Here is a 16879-nt window from a genome sequence, read left to right as displayed (position 1 = left end):
AATTTTAGTATTGCGTTATGACAGTGGTGCTTGTTTTGATTGTAATATCACATTACACATAATTCATAATGACGATCTTTGTACATCAGATAAATAAATACACCCATAAAGTGTCCCAAATATGTTTGCATCAAACTTATGAATGTCATTGCATTATTACACTACAAAAGATATATTTTTTGATCATTCAAAACCTTCGTTTACTCACATATTTTGCTTGCAAAGTGTTCTTATGCTATATTTCTTAAATGATAAATTCAGATATTTATGTACTACTCAGATTTGTGTAACTTGAGCTTCCAAAAGTACATTTTGTGGCTAGTGTGGGCGTGCCTGTTTGCGTATGCGTAACGGGAGGGGTGTCTCTAAGCCCCGCCCTCCATCTTGCGTGGCTCCAGTGCTAATGCTAAAGCTTTGTCCTGCAGTGTTGAACACTGACTCGGCTGTGTCTTAGATGGTACAAAGTGAAAATAAACACATTTATTCATACATTTTATAAATCGCTTTCAACTATGAGCAAACGAAAAGCGCCACAAGAAACTCTGAACGAAGGGATCACAGATTTCCTCATAGGTGAGTTTTGTTGTGACAGCTCAGGTTAGCATGTGGCTAAGCTAACTGGACCTTTAAATGCTGAATGAATGGAAATAGATCAGTTTTGTTGATATAAAGTCCGTTTAAAACATGAAACTTCACTTTAGAGTGATTTTAGACCTGGCTTTACACCTGAGTGGAAATAAAACATCAATGATCACCGTTTTTTTACAATTTAATACATGCTATCAAGGGTAGAGTTTCAAGATTAATGCTCCACTAAAAAGTACACCGTGTTTATATTTATTATTATATTATAATATAATATAATATATGTAAAAAAAATTATTATAGTTAGTATTTAAGTTGTTTATATTCATTAAATCTTGTTCGCTCGCCAGCCATCATCTGATTCTCCTGATTGTTTTGTTTGTTTATTTGATAAATGTCTAATGTGAAATATCGTTTTATAGTATGATTTTGCAGCTTATACACTGAGGTATATGTAACTTCTTAGTCTTAATGGTCTTTTTTGTTTCAGAGTTGGCCAATTATGAGAAAAATGTCAACAGAGCCATCCATAAATACAATGCTTACAGGTAAGATAGTTGTATCTTGTTTTATTAATCTGTGTCTAATAATGTAAGATATAATGTCATAACTAAACATATGACGTATGTAACCTATATTTATCCCCTGTCTGGTGTTTTGTGTTCAGAAAAGCAGCGTCTGTGATCGCCAAATACCCACAGAAGATCAAAAGTGGGACAGAAGCAAAGAAACTGGTACAGACTCTGTTTTTACTAGTGTTAATGTCCTGAAAAGTAAGTAATACTTATTTGTTGACATTTGATTTTATGAAAAATTGCTTTTTTTCCTCTCAGGATGGAGTTGGTGCAAAGATAGCAGAGAAAATTGATGAGTTTTTAGCAACAGGAAAACTGCGTAAGCTGGAAAAGGTATTTGAGAAGTGCATGTTTTTATAGATGGGCCTGTTTATGAAACCAAACACTTTCACATAGAGAGTTTTGCTATCATTATACATATGGAACACAAAACCAGTCATAAGGGTCAATTTTATTTAAATCTGGCCGAGATACAACTATTTGAATATCTGAAATCTGAGGGTGCAAAAAAATCAAAATATTGAGAAAATCGCCTTTAAAGTTGTCCAAATGCAGTCCATAGAAATGCATATCCACTCACAAAAATACATTTTTGTTATATTTATGATAGGAAATTTACAAAATATCTTCATGGAACATGATCTTTACTTAATATCCTAATGATTTTTGGCATAAAAGAAAAATCAATCATTTTGACCCATACAATGTATTTTTGTACAAATATACCCGTGCTATTTATACTTATGTGGTCCATAGATTGTGACATGCTCGTGGTCTGTTTGTCCTGTAGATTCGTAATGACGACACAAGCTCCTCCATCAACTTCTTAACCAGAGTGACTGGAATCGGGTACGGCGCTCTTTATTTCAAGTGAACGGTCATGATAACTTCAGTGTTGTGTGAAACTCAATTCACACTCATTCTCTCTGTATTTTAGTCCTGCTGCGGCTAGGAAGTTTTATGACGAGGGCGTCAGGAACTTGGAAGGTTTGTATGCGGTCGTTTGCAGAATTGTGTTCATTTAACATCATGTGTGTGTTTTAATTCTCATTTAACGTTTCAGATCTGAAGAAGATCGAACACAAACTCAACCACCATCAGCAGATTGGCTTAAAGTAAGACTCGATTTGAATCTTACAATCATCTGAGGAACCCCCATCCTAAAATTTCATAATTATGAGTTAATATATTATATTTTGGACTTTTTTCCATCTCATAATTATGACTTTATGTAATAATTATGATTTTTAATCTAATAATTTTGACTGTTTATTTCATAATTATGATTTAATATGTCATAATTTTGACTCAAATCTCATATTTTAACTTTTTATCTCATAATTATAACTTTATTTAATAATTATGATTTTTAATCTCATAATTTTGACTGTTCTTTTAATAATTATGAGTTAATATATCATAATTTTATCTAATTTATGACTGTAATAATTATGATTTTTAATCTGATCATTTTGGCTGTTTATTTCTTCTTTATGAGTTAATAATCATAATTATGAGTTAATATATCATAATCTTTAATTTCATAATTTTGACTTTTTTCTCAGAATTATGACTCTATATAATAATTATGATTTGTATTCTCATAATTTTCACTGTTCATTTCATAATTATGAGTTAATATGTCATCATTTTGACTTTTTATCTCATAATTATGACTATGTAATTGTTATGATTTTTAATCTCATAATTTTTGGCTGTTTATTTCTTCATTATGATTTAATAATCATAATTATGAGTTAATATATCATAATTTTGACTTTAATTTCATAATTTTTACTTTTTATTGAATAATGAGTTAATGTATTCTAATTTTTACTTTTTTAATTATGAGATTAAAAATCATAATTATGACAGTCATAATTATGATTTTTAATCTCATAATTTTTACATTTTATTTCATAATTATGAGCTAATATATCATAATTTTGACTTTATCTCATAATTATGACTTTGAAAAATGAATGTTATAAATGTGTACGATATTATGTGAAAAATATTTAGTTTCTATTGTTATTACACTTTTTTTCTATTTACTATAGTTCTGTATTATGTATTATTTAAATCATTATTTTAATCAATTTTATATTTATTTGAATATTTTTTTTTATTTCAGTCAAATTATTTATTTTAGTCTTTTTTATTTTAATAAATTTTGAATGTATTGTAATCAATGTATTTAGATTTTTATTTATTTATTTTTATATTTTTCTCAACTCCCCAGATTGAAAACATCTAATCTGATTTATGAATTAACTGTATTTCTCATGAATGTATTCTGTTCTTTATTGATGGTATTTTTATATTCCTCTCTTCATCTCTTAAAGGTACTTTGAAGAGTTTGAGAAGAGAATCCCTCGAGCAGAAATGCAGAAAATGGAGGTTGGAGTTTCTTTCACTGATCTTCATGAATCACTGAAGCACATTTCTCACCGTATTAATATTGTTTCAGGCTCTGATTCTCAAAGAACTGGATCTGGTGGACCCCGAGTACATCGGCACCATCTGTGGCAGCTACAGAAGAGGTGATTGATCCTTCTGATCCACATATTTGACGTCAGTTATCATCTAAATGTGTCATAACTGCATCTGTTGATGTTCAGGAGCCGAGTCGAGTGGTGATATTGATATACTGCTGACCCATCCGGACTACACCTCTCAGTCTGAGAAACAGGTAACGGACCGTTTTAAGATATAATGTATGAAGGGTTTTTTCTCTCGTGACTCCTGCTGTGATTCTGTCCTGCAGCCGAAGCTTCTTCATGCTGTTGTGGATCATCTGGAGTCCATCGGCTTCATCACCGACACGCTGTCTAAAGGAGACACTAAGTTTATGGTGAGTCTCAGTGTGTCTCTTTAATTGACACGACCACAGCGCAGCCCTGACGTATCAGCAGAGATTGAGTCAACTAGATCATCCACTGTGAGGGCCTCATCGACACGACAGCCACGACACAGTTCCTCAACAACCGTCCATACCGGCGTGATCCTCAATACGATCTTCAATTGGATGGAACTGAAATAAATACTTTTAATGTTGCGATCCTATTGGACTTATGATAGCAACCTGAATTGTAACAAAGCACTGTTGGCCAGAGGAGAACTGGCCCCCCGACTAAGCCTGGTTTCTCCCAAGGTTTTTTTTCTCCATTTTAACACCTGTTTGCCACCTAATGTCACCTGATGGAGTTTGGGTTCCTTGCCGCTGTCGCCTCTGGCTTGCTTAGTTGGGGACACTTGACATTTGACTTGACATTTGATATTCAACAGTGCTTTGATCTGCCTGCATTGACACTATTCTTTAAGAGCTGCTGTGCAGCCAAATAATGTACCAGTTATCAATGTAAAGCTGCTTTGACACAATCTACATTGTAAAAAGCGCTATATAAATAAAGGTGACTTGACTTGACTAATAATAATGAATGAATAATAAATAAGACGTGTGATTTCCTCAGGGTGTGTGTCAGCTGCAGAGAGAAGAGGAGGATGAGGAGGAGTATCTTCACCGCCGTATTGACATCAGGTACATACTCATTATTTAGGATGTTCCTGACACAAATTAGTTTTTCCAGTATATTCCTCATGTCTTTCTCTCTCTCCGGTTCTTCAGGCTCATTCCTAAGGATCAGTATTTCTGCGGTGTGCTGTACTTCACCGGCAGTGACATCTTCAACAAGAACATGAGGACTCACGCGCTGGAGAAGGGCTTCACTCTCAACGAGTACACCATCCGTCCACTGGGAGTCACCGGTGAGACACACAGTTACACTTCACAGTATAGAAATGTGTGCAGACTTTGAGTTTCTGTCCATTCAAAAGTCTAGTTCACTTGCTGCTGTTCTTTCATATGAGCGAGACTGTAGTTGTAATACCTGATGTCACATGACCGCTCTGTTTCACACAGGTGTGGCTGGAGAGCCTCTGCTGGTGGACAGTGAGAAGGACATCTTTGACTACATCCAGTGGAAATACAGGGAACCGAAGGACCGCAGCGAGTGAAACAGAGAGAGACAAAACTATAACCTCAAACTGTGTGTGTGTGTGATGGTCAAATATGTAATAGTAGTGTATTTTAATACTAGAAGAGACATTTAGGGAGAGGTGTGTGTGTGTGTGTGTGTGTTTAAAGTTCGAAGGTCAAAAATCAGCTACATCACAGTAGTTGATGGTGCTTTTAATGAATGTTGTTTTAATCCAGGTCTGTCTTACAGAAATATGTTTGAGTGAACTGAGACTGAGTAATGCTGTGACAATGACTATTAGATGGTCGAGGTATAGCAGTAAACACGTCTTTATTTCAACATACTTCACTGGTATGAAAGAAAGACAACTGAACATATATGAATGGTGATTGTGTGGTGGTTGTGTTATTTAAAGTCTGTACGATCCATTATGATGTTATTGGGATATTTTTATTTGGATATTAGTCTGCCGTATTATGACAGAAAAGACTGTGAGAAAATTTGGGTTTTGCATTAAAATTCCCACACATCAGTTCAGGTCTGGTTTGGTTCTTATTTTTTTTCTCCAAATGAATACATCTGAATAATCAATTGTTCTTATATGATGATATAGCTACAGATTTAGCTGAGAATACAGTGAACAGAATTGTCTGTCCAATAGTGCTGACATCACAACTGATTCTCATCATAGTTTTTATCACTGACACTGATCTGGCGTCTGTCATTCACACATTACTCACCTTGATTTTGACAAGTTAAAAATCTTATCTTGCTTGTTCTCAGAATAATACAGCTGGTTTTGGATTCAGTTCAAGTATGTTATTGTGCCATGACACTTACTGATATGAGAGGGCTTTTGTTTTTAGTTGATAATATTTTTGCAGTGTCATGTATATACAGGACAGTAACATATCAGCAACAGTTTATCTCTCTTTTACCTCTTCTAGTACAGTGAATTACAGTTCATGAATAGCTAGTAAGCCTGTCAGTGAGCAGGTTCGAAAAATGTAATGTTATTGGTAATATTTATTCTGATAAGAGAGCTAGATTTATTCTGAAACATGTCTGCAAAGAACATGTTTGTAATTAGTGCTGGGCAGATTTCTTGCAAATCTGTTACTGATTACAAATTACATGACGTAGTAACGTAATCTAGATTACTCGTTTTAGTTCATGTACTCTGACTACTTTTTGATTACTTTTAGATGATTACTTTTATTTAAAATCTCAGGGGTCTCCATGTAGCTATTTTAGGCCAAAAGGATTTGTCTGACAAAAACTCATTACATGAACAAACAATAATAAACTTTTCAGATCAATCATTAGTGAAGGTCACTGGATATTATGTTTCACAGCTATATGTCAGCAGTGTTTAGTAACTTGCATAATTATTCATGTGTCAGAGACAATGAAACATTTTGGGTGATCAGAAACGTGGTCCAACTTTTTGTTGGGTAATCAGAGATAAGAAGATCAGCAGTACGCTGTTATTCATGAGAAAAGGGCATAGAAGACTTGAAAGCAGGGTAGAAAAAAATTTTGTTAGAAAAACTACCTTTTTAAAATCTGTTGTTGATACAAAATTTATTATGGATTTTTCATATTTTACCCAAAGTTATACTTCAGAATAAAGAAGATATGCCTGTAGATATCCATGTAACCCATGTGTCGTTGTTGCATGGCATTTTCCATGAAGGAATGTTACCAGTCAAGCTGCTCTTAAAAACCCTGTAAATCTGATTGCATTTGAAGCGTAATTATACATGGAAAAGACAGCCAATGAGAGACAAGAGTAAGAGGAGTCAACTTAAATAGACACCTACCTTACATTGAGCTACATCATAACTCTCTGTTTTTGCTACAGGAATAAGGTAAGAAGATTTTAATTGATCTATTTCACCCAGCAGCATAACAAGAAAATCAACACTAGTTCTTTATTTTTTATTTCAAACAACATACTAATTTCAACTTCCATTTTAATTGGTGAGCTTAATAGATAAAAACATTGTATTGTCAAAGTCAATATAAAAACTTGAAAAGCAAGAATTTTTGGTGACTTTGTCAGCTGCCACATGTAGGAAATACTTTAGTCATTTGATTTATTTTTTATTTTTCATCTATTATAAATTATTTAAGGTGCTCTCAGAATTTTTTAATTCATCAAACACTTGCAACTGACTGCAAATAGAGTACATCTACAATGACAATGCAAAGAGAAAGCTATGCTTTTGTGCGATGCTGCATTCACAGCTGTAGCTATGTTGGCTTAAAGATTTAGTTCACCCAAAATGAAAATTTTGTCATTAATTACTCACCCTCATGTTGTTCCACACCCATAAGACCTTCGTTCATATTCAGAACACAAATTAAGATATTTTTGATGGAATCCGATGCCTCAGTGAGGCCTGCATTGCCAGCAATGCCGCCGAACCTCTCAAGATCCAGAATGACGTTAAAACAGTTCATGTGACTACAGTGGTTCAACCTTAATGTTATGAAGTGACGAGAATACTTTTTGTGCAGCAAAAAGCAAAATAACACCTTTATTCAAAAATATCTAGTGATGGGTGATTTTAAAACACTGCTTCATGAAGCTTTACGAATCTTTTGTTTCGAATCAGTGGTTCGGAGTGTGTATCAAACTGCCAAAGTCACGCCCCCCAGTGGTGAACCATCGAAATTTCGAAACACTTATGATGTAACGAAGCCTTGTTTGCTGAAATCACGTGACTTTGGCAGTTTGATACACGCTCCGAACCACTGATTCGAAACAAAAGATTCGTAAAGGTTCGAAGCTTCATGAAGCAGTGTTTTGAAATCGCCCATCACTAGATATTGTTGAATAAAGTCATTATTTTGTTGTTGTTTTTTTGTGCACAAAAAGTATTCTCACCGCTTCATAACATTAAGGATGAAACACTGTAGTCACATGAACTGTTTTAATTATGTCTTTAGTATCTTTCTGGGCATCTGAATGTGTAAATTATCTTGCTGTCAATGCAGGCCTCACTGAGCCATCGGATTTCATCAAAAATATCTTAATTTGTGCTCTGAAGATGAACGAAGGTATTACGGGTGTGGAACGACATGAGGGTGAGTAATTAATGATAGAAATTTCATTTTTGGGTGAACTAACCCTTTAAATATTTCTTCTTCTTCTAAACCAAAACCTAAACAGTATCTTCTACTAAAGCTTTAAAACTCAGGTTAGACCTTCAGACTGTTCTGACTTAGTGTACCTTATCTTTTCTAACTGATCCAACTTATGGTTTTCCTAAAAATGAAGATTAAAAATCATAACCCATAATTCATACGCTACATAAAAGTCCCATACACTTTCATTGAGGGGGTCAATAACTCTAATAGAGTATTTAAACTTCATCCACTATATATCACTAGCAAAGCCTAGTAACTAGCTTGGGACATGCTAGAAACATGTTAACTCATGCTAGCAACATGCTAATTAATGCTAACAATTCATGTTAGCAACATCTTAAATCATGCTAGGAACATGTTAGCATGTTAGAATTAATGTTAGCTGTTACAAACCCTTTTTTTATTGTCTAGGGAAAACAAGGGTGCAACATTAAAACACTGAACGTGTACTGGAAAATAAGTACACACCATTAAGTCAGCAACATTTTTGTTTATTATAGTGAAACCAATACCAATTAATCCAAAATATAATTATTTACATAAATTTACCAATTATATACATTCGTTAACCAAGCCAAAAATAATTCACAAAAGAACGGGGAAAAGAGAAAAGAACGAGACCGTGCCAAATCAAAGAAATAAACAAAATATAACCAATCTTACTAAACAGAAAACACCAGAGAGAAAAGATCGAATGGGCCATTAACACTGACTTACCAAAGAACACAGACTTAACTAACAAAGATTAACACAAAGATGGTACAGGGCAAAACAAGTACGCGAGTCAACCACCAAACAACAAGAGAATGTGTGGCGTGCCAGAGAACTCCCGCTTCCTGCACTGGTGTGCTCTTTAACCATCAACTAGGGCGCCCTCATTGGTGAAGCCGCGCGTTGTCGTCACCACGCATCACGGTAATGTGTTAAAACATGTTAGCAAAATGTTAAATCATGCTAGCAACATGCTAATTCATGCTGTCAAGAAGTTAAAACATGTTAGCAACATGCCAATTAATGCTAACAATGTGTTAAAATATGTTAACAACATGCCAATTCATGCTAGTAGCATTAAAACGTTAGAAACATGTTAAATCATGCTAGCAACATGCTAATTCATGCTAACAACATGCTAAATCATGCTAGCGACATGCAAATTCATGTTAGCAGTGTATAACATGCTAGTTCATGTTAGCAACATGCTAATTCATGCTAACAATGTGTTATAACATGCTAGCCAAACATGCAAATTCATGCTGGAAATGTGTTTCTCTCTTTTTTTCACTTCACTAAATTTAAGGCTTATAAAACTTTCATTCATATGGCTTTGTCAAGCTACACATCAAAGTTTGTCCCATCGAACTTTACTCATGTACTTGTCAGTATGTCCAAGACCACTGCCTGCTAGTAGCAATTACTGTGTACTTCAGATTGAAGAGGGTGTCGCTGAAGCGTTCCCAGATTGAGCCCTATTTAATTAATTCATTCCTCATGAAATGGCTCTCTCTCTGTTTATGGCTACAGAACAACCATGTCTGACAGAAAGGCCGTGATCAAAAATGCGGACATGTCAGAGGAGATGCAGCAGGACGCTGTGGAGTGCGCCACGCAGGCGCTGGAGAAGTACAACATCGAGAAAGACATTGCTGCCTATATGAAGAAGGTACATAAAAATGTTCCAGTGTTTGTTTATTTCACTTTTTATTTACTGAGACAGCTGAGAGAGGGTAGAAAGTCACTAATAACAAGTACTGATTATTTCACAGACATTACTCAACAAACAAAGCAGGATTAACAGTTGTGTTCATTGATGTTTCTATGAATATTGATGAATATGAATGTTATTCAGATGAAATATTTAATGCCAGCAAGCTGGAAAACATTGGCGAATCCAGTGACTAGTTCTTCTTTAGAAGCGTAATCGAGTCCTTGTAAACAAGACTGGAGAATACTTGTTATTCAATTTAACAATTGTTTTTCCTTGGTGTGAGTCGAGTGAATTATGAAATGTATTACTTAACAGGAGTTTGACAGAAAGTACAAACCCATATGGCACTGCGTTGTTGGGAGGAACTTTGGCAGCTACGTGACTCACGAGGCCAAAAATTTCATCTATTTCTACCTGGGTCAGGTGGCCATCCTGCTCTTCAAGTCTTACACAGTTGAAGAAAGGTTTTAACTGCTGTAAAAATACAGCCAATTTCATTCAGTACAATAGTTATTTCAATAAACAGTTAATGTAATGTAATGCAATGTAAATTGACAGCTAATGATCCATAAATTATGCACTTTCAGTAAATTTACAGCATTTAACAGTAAACCTGAGCTGTAAAAAGCAGCTGGGTTCTCTTTAACATATCTCATTTTTCCTGCAGAATATCTTCCAAATTGCCAAATTTGTGAGTGCCAAAGAAGGCAGTGTTCAAGGTAAGTTTATTTCTTTGTTTTTATTTTATGTACAAGCACCCAACTTGTAAAGTCATTTTTTTTGGAAGATATACTATATTGCCAAAAGTTTTGGGACGCCTGCCTTTACGTGCACGTGAACTTTAATGACATCCCATTCATAATCCATAGGGTTTAATTTGGCCCACCCTTTGCAGCTATTACAGCTTCAAATCATCTGGGAAGGCTTTCCACAAGCTTTAGGAGTGTGTTTATGGGAGTTTTTGACCATTCTTCTAGAAGTGCATTTGTGAGGTCAGGCAGTGATGTTGGCGAGAAGGCCTGGCTCCCAGTCTCTGCTCTAATTCATCCCAAAGGTGTTCTATTGGGTTGAGGTCAGGACAGTCAAGTTCCTCCACACCAAACTCGTTCATCCATGTCTTTATGGACCTTGCTTTGTGCACTGGTGTGCAGTCATGTTGGAACAGGAAGGGGCCATCCCCAAACTGTTCCCACAAAGTTGAGAGCATGAAATTGTCCAAAATGTCTTGGTATGCTGCAGCATTAAGAGTTCCTTTCACTGGAACTAAGGGTCCAAGCCCAACCCCTGAAAAACAACCCCACACCATAATCCCCCCTCCACCAAACTTTACACTTGGCACAATGCCGTCAGGCAAGTACTGTTCTCCTGCCAACCACCAAACCCAGACTGGTCCATCGGATTGCCAGACAGAGAAGCGTGATTCGTTACTCCAGAGAACACGTCTCCACTGCTCTAGAGTCCAGTGGCGGCGTGCTTTACACCACTGCATCTGACGCTTTGCATTGCACTTGGTGATGTAAGGCTTGGATGCAGCTGCTCGGCCATGGAAACCCATTCCATGAAGCTCTCTACACACTGTTCTTGAGCTAATCTGAAGGACACACGAAGTTTGGAGGTCTGTAGCTAGTGACTCTGCAGAAAGTTGGCGACTTCTGCGCACTGTGCACCTCAGCATGCGCTGACCCCGCTCTGTGATTTTACGTGGCCTACCACTTCGTGGCTGACTTTCTGTTGTTCCCAATTGCTTCCAGTTTGTTATAATACCACTAACAGTTGACCGTGGAATATTTAGTAGTGAGGAAATTTCACGAATGGTCTTATTGCACAGGTGGCAACCTATCACGGTACCACGCTTGAATTCACTGAGCTCCTGAGAGCGACCCATTCTTTCACAAATGCTTGTAGAAGCAGTCTGCATGCCTAGGTGCTTGAATTTATACACCTGTGGCCATGGAAGTGATTGAAACACTTGAATTCAATGATTTGGAGGGGTGTCCCAATACTTTTGGCAATATAGTGTATTTTTGTCTGTGTACAATACTAGCATACTACTCTTACCATATTTTCTATGGCAGAAATAGTATAAGTATGCGGTTCCGAATTGAACAAGACGGATCTCAGCGGGTGAGGCATTTTGCTGTATAAGCAAAATGGCATATTTTTACCATTTTTTACCAAAATTGGTAAAAAATTTTTCGACCTTTATGGCACTTTTGGATCAAATAACATGCTCAAAAACTATTGAAACATTGCACGCACATTGGAATCTTTGGCCATCAGGGCTGGGCACAAGTTGGCTCTGTGGCACACCCTTTTAATTGATTGTTTTGAGGGGCTCTGTAGTACACCCCTTTTCACCTACAGTAACCAAACTTTATACAGTTATAGATCTCATTGGGCCGCACAACTTTCGTACTCTTTTCGTATGTCCAGCCCAACAGGAATTTGCCTATTTAGGGTTGTTTGAAAAACATATGCTCTGGAATTTGATATACTCCTCCTAGGGGATTCATCGGATCACCACCAAACTCGGTCAGCATGAAGTCAAGACATTGAGGATGCTAAATTGCAAGCAGATTTTTGATATCTTGAACGGTTTGGCCATGGTGTTGAAATGAATTTATGGCATTATAACCAGGGCTTAAAAACGGAAAAAAATTCAAGACCTATTAAAGGAAACTTTAATAGATCTTTGGAGTGTGCCACAATAAACCAAAACTCAGCACGTTTTCTTTCGTTTTGTTAGTAGACCTAATTATTTAAGTGAAATATATTTCACATAGCCTGTAAGACTAAACATTCACTTTTTTCCCCATATTGTTACATGTTGTTGCAGTAGAGATGAGGCAATACACGGACTTCCACAAATAAAGTGTATTTACTGAGCGAAGGAGCAGACATACAACATTACATGTTACACTAACAATAGAACTGACAAAGGAGTGCAGCGAGTGAGTCCCACTTAAACGGAGTGCTGACGAAGACAACAGGTGCAGGGAATCCAGGAAATGGCGGGAAGGCTGATGAGGGAAGTGAGTTCAGGTGTGCATACAAAGAGGATCGTGGGAACTGGAGTCCGGGAAGGCGTGGATGTAACACATATATGTTATGTATAGTTTTATTCTGTTTTCTCCGTTCACAGAAGCACTGCATGTGCGTGATGTGATGTTGTGTGAACTCATGTTCTACTATCCTGCAAATTTCGCTGGTTTCTAAACACACAAGCTGCATATTACTTGACATTCATTTTCACTTAAATGTAGATCTAATGTTAGACGGTTGGTGACATATATCATCGGAAAAACTAATGCCAGGGCATTGTCATTGTGACTTACCTAACCTATGATGACTTGACAGCTGAGCCTGAGCGCGTCAGCACGGGCATTTCACTTTAGAGATTAAGCGCGGACATTTCACACACGTTGGATGCTTCAGCGTCACATTTGCATAGGCTGTACTATTTGATTTCGTGATTGGTTGACTTCCAAATCAAAATATTAAACAGAACAATAAAATAAAGTTATTAACCAGTTAATGGCCATTTCAAATAAGCGTTTCTGTTCAGAAAGATTTAATTTGATTTAATTTCTGTTTCTGGTTATGTTCCGGTCAAAATTTCGTTCGTTTTCGGTTTTCGTTTTCGTTCCTTAAACTGGTTCAGAGCATTAGTTATAACTTTTGCATACATAAACTGATTTTGATGAAACTTCAGCTGTGTGTGTTCGTTATAGGAGACCGATCACATGGATGTGACTATTGTGAATCAAAGTCATAGCACCACCAACTGGCAGCAGGAAGTGTCACTTTCAAAATGCTTTGAAATCACCCTCTTATTTTTACCCAATTTGCTTTAAACTTCATCAGTATAATGTCAAAACATGGCAGATGTACACCTGTAAAAGGATTCTTGATATCTTAAATAATGTTGCCATGGCAACATGTCAAACTTTTATAATATTCTTGGGTGTTTTTGAGGCCCTTAACATACTTCAAATTGCACAAAACTCAACACAAACGTCAAAGTTGTCGGTCAGTAGAGATGGGCAAAGCCTTAGAAATGAACGGCTCTATAGCAATATATAGCGACTAAAGTTGGGGGGTTAGTCTTACCTACAGTCACCAAACTCGGTACATATATTGCTCTCATTAAACCGGACAACTTTGTAATATACATTCATTAGCTCCGACCAACAGTAAGACAGATATTTTGGTTTGAATGTGGTTTTTTTGAATAATAAGGCTCTGAGTTTTTAAGTACTCCTCCTAGGAGATTCACGCTATCGCCACCAAAAGACACTGAAGATGCTAAATTGCGAATGATTATAGGATATCTTGAACAGTGTTGCCATGGTGAGGGATTAAATTAAGGACATAAAAACAGAAACAGGAAGTGTTTCATATGATGCAAAATCATTGTTTGATTTAAATGAAATTAAGATTGTATGTTGCCCGCCATGCACAGGTTTCCTTAAGCCACCAGGGTGGCGGTGGTGCCGGGGCTTGGACCCGTCATCGCTGCTTGCAGCTATATTTTTCTTTTGGTTTACGATTTAAATGTGCTGTACACAGACATGTTTGACCATTGCGCTTGCCTCTTTTCTATGATGAGTGAAATGTGGCATTTTCAAGTCTTCCCGGGTATGGCAAGTGGATAGTGCCATGGATTACCAACTACTGATGCCCAGTTCGCAAATGAATCGCTCTTTTGAACTGGTGAATATCTTGAATTGGACTGAACCATCTGAAACAGTTCGTTGCTTGAGCCAGCACATGTATAGAATTTACTTAATCAAAACTCACTTTCAGACGTGCCTGACAGTCACTCTGTTTTGAAATGTGCCGCATAGGAGTATATGATGCTGGATTTTGCCAACATTCAGTTGGTCCAACAGTACAAATTCAACACGCTGAGATGTATGCCAAGGATATTATAAAGGGGACAAATGTATGTTTCTGTTACTTGTCCCCTGTTTGTTTGGACTGTTATGTTGTATTTCTAGTTTCCTGTTTCCTGTATCTAGTTTTGTAGCTCTCTTTGTAGTTCTTTTGTTTCATTTGTCTGAGGTGTGTCTTTATAATTTGTTATGTTGTTAACTTGTATGTATACATAACCCTTGTGTTTCCATGTTGTTGGTCAGGTCTTCTGTCTAGCGAGCTCAGAGGCGAAGGAGAGATGAATCCAAATGCAGAAGATATAATAAAGTAATATCAAAATACACATTTAAGCTTGTGGTTCACGTGTCTTTCTGCTGTGAAATCTTTACTGATTTTTAGTAGTAAATGTAAGAATAACTTTGTTATTGTCATACAAAAGCCATGACATTTTTGTAAAAATATTGATTTTTTTTTTTTTTCAGTTTTAGGTCAATTTGTAGATTTGGTATTTCCCCCCCAAATTAAAGTCATCATGAAATCAAAATTGACAGTTCTTTTCTTTTTTCTTTTTTTTCTTTTTTTAACAGAATGTTGCTTATAAATAATTTATCCATGCACATCATTATTTGTTTTCATAATTTTGTGTATATTTGACTGTTTAAGTGCAATAAACCATGAAAAAAGAACTCAATTTGGTACAAGCTGTTTGAGAGGTGGCTTTACGTGCTCAACACATAGATCAGTGGTGTACTGAGCTGTACGGTGGCATTTCTTTTCTTCTTCTTTTTTTTTTTTTTGCAGAACTGCTTTATAGATGAAATGAACTAATTTAATGACTGATGATCTTTACAACAGAACTGAATCAACACTGAACTGACTTCAGCTGAGCAACAGTTTCTTTGAGTTTCTGTCCATTCAAAAGTCTAGTTCAGTTGCTGCTGATTTACTGTCTATCCAGTGACAGTTCTTCTTTAAAAGTGTTCATATAAACCCCGGCAGCTTGTCAACACAACTGAAACAGCAGTGTTTGTTCCGCAAATGTTGTGAACCCTTTTGTAAACCACAACTCTTTAATTTGCGCCACCATCCATCTTCAAGCATAATGATGAAAAAAATTTCGGGGTAAGCAAGGCTTGCCATCACAGCTCATCCAAACTCCATCCTCCAGCTTACAGCCGGCCTGTTTCCACTGGTTCCTCTCTGCCCCTGAGGCAAAGGTCTGCATGCTCTGTAAAGAAGGAGAATCATCATTGTTATTTTCAGATAACAACGTACACTCCTTTTCTTTTGTCTGGCCAGACGCTGCCGCGCTGTCGGCTGATCTGTTTCCTGTTGAGACAAAACTGTCATCATTAACATGTGCTGCGCACTTACAGATGGCCACCTTATCAGGCAGCAAAATGGCCTCCTAAAGAGCAGCTACAAGAGGAGCATTTAGTATTGGGCGCCCATCTGACTTTAAGAAACAAAAGGCTTTGTTGGCACAGGTAGGCCCAAAGTTGGAGCCTGAGACAGTTGAACCTTCATATTCTCAACAGATTCATCTGCCTCTCCTGTCCATTCAATTTTGTCACATGACCTCAGCCCTTTCCCCACTGTCAGGGCTCTCAAAGGCTGTTCAAGAATTGCATAATTGGGAATAAATGTTCTACAATATGAGCACATTCCCAAAAATGATAGCATTTGTTTCTTTGTGACTGGTTTTTGGTACATCTCAGTGCTTCCACAGGTTTGAAATATACTTGCGGTGGTAGCCAGGTGAAAAATCCTCCTATTACCCACGGCACAAAAAATGGTCTATTACATGTGAGAAACAAATAATGTGTGATTTTTTTTAACAGTATTTTTATTTATTTAAATTAATTTTAATTACATAGCATACTATTATATTTAATTACATACTAATATTATGTATTATTATGCATTGTAAATTATGCAAAATTACAGCATTTAAATGGTTCTCCTTTTCCTATGTTCTCCTTGCTGTCATATAGTGTCTCTCT

The 16879-nt window shown here is 36.5% G+C and overlaps 2 protein-coding genes across 7 annotated transcripts in view; both read left to right on the top strand.

Annotated features, from left to right (window-relative positions):
• The first annotated feature begins 347 nt into the window (after positions 1-347).
• The window catches only part of polb (polymerase (DNA directed), beta), a 36038-nt gene continuing 19506 nt past the window's right edge, over positions 348-16879 (top strand). Inside the window, exons 1-14 of one of the 2 annotated variants that reach the window (XM_051903671.1) lie at positions 355-573; positions 1076-1133; positions 1253-1319; positions 1419-1493; positions 1951-2009; positions 2098-2147; positions 2224-2275; positions 3506-3560; positions 3631-3703; positions 3782-3852; positions 3928-4014; positions 4634-4701; positions 4789-4928; positions 5083-5672. In XM_051903671.1, the coding sequence (XP_051759631.1) occupies positions 513-573; positions 1076-1133; positions 1253-1319; positions 1419-1493; positions 1951-2009; positions 2098-2147; positions 2224-2275; positions 3506-3560; positions 3631-3703; positions 3782-3852; positions 3928-4014; positions 4634-4701; positions 4789-4928; positions 5083-5177 (1011 nt within the window). In that variant the 5' untranslated portion in view covers positions 355-512 and the 3' untranslated portion in view covers positions 5178-5672. Of the gene's footprint in view, positions 574-1075; positions 1134-1252; positions 1320-1418; positions 1494-1950; positions 2010-2097; positions 2148-2223; positions 2276-3505; positions 3561-3630; positions 3704-3781; positions 3853-3927; positions 4015-4633; positions 4702-4788; positions 4929-5082; positions 5673-16879 lie in introns of those variants that run through there. The other variant, XM_051903670.1, reaches the window with a different exon arrangement.
• On the top strand, positions 8800-15986 carry LOC127517691 (dynein light chain 1, cytoplasmic-like). 5 transcript variants are annotated; one of them, XR_007931346.1, is made up of 6 exons: positions 8849-9211; positions 9818-9956; positions 10317-10465; positions 10669-10720; positions 15140-15203; positions 15359-15986. XR_007931346.1 is itself a non-coding variant. In XM_051903680.1 (5 exons), the coding sequence occupies exons 2-5, from the start codon at positions 9825-9827 to the stop codon at positions 15150-15152; spliced, it is 300 nt and encodes a 99-aa protein (XP_051759640.1). In that variant the 5' UTR covers positions 8828-9211; positions 9818-9824; the 3' UTR covers positions 15153-15226. The 5 variants fall into 5 exon arrangements, 4 of the variants coding, with proteins under 4 accessions (XP_051759642.1, XP_051759640.1, XP_051759639.1 ...); XM_051903680.1 differs by lacking the exon at positions 15359-15986 and having other exon boundaries at positions 8828-9211; positions 10317-10419; positions 15140-15226; XM_051903679.1 differs by lacking the exon at positions 15359-15986 and having other exon boundaries at positions 8845-9211; positions 12838-15226.

Source organism: Ctenopharyngodon idella, chromosome 8 (assembly GCF_019924925.1).
Source record: "Ctenopharyngodon idella isolate HZGC_01 chromosome 8, HZGC01, whole genome shotgun sequence".
NCBI lineage: Eukaryota > Metazoa > Chordata > Actinopteri > Cypriniformes > Xenocyprididae > Ctenopharyngodon > Ctenopharyngodon idella.
The sequence above is the reverse complement of the archived record's forward strand: the minus strand, read 5'-3'. Positions and strand labels throughout refer to the sequence as shown.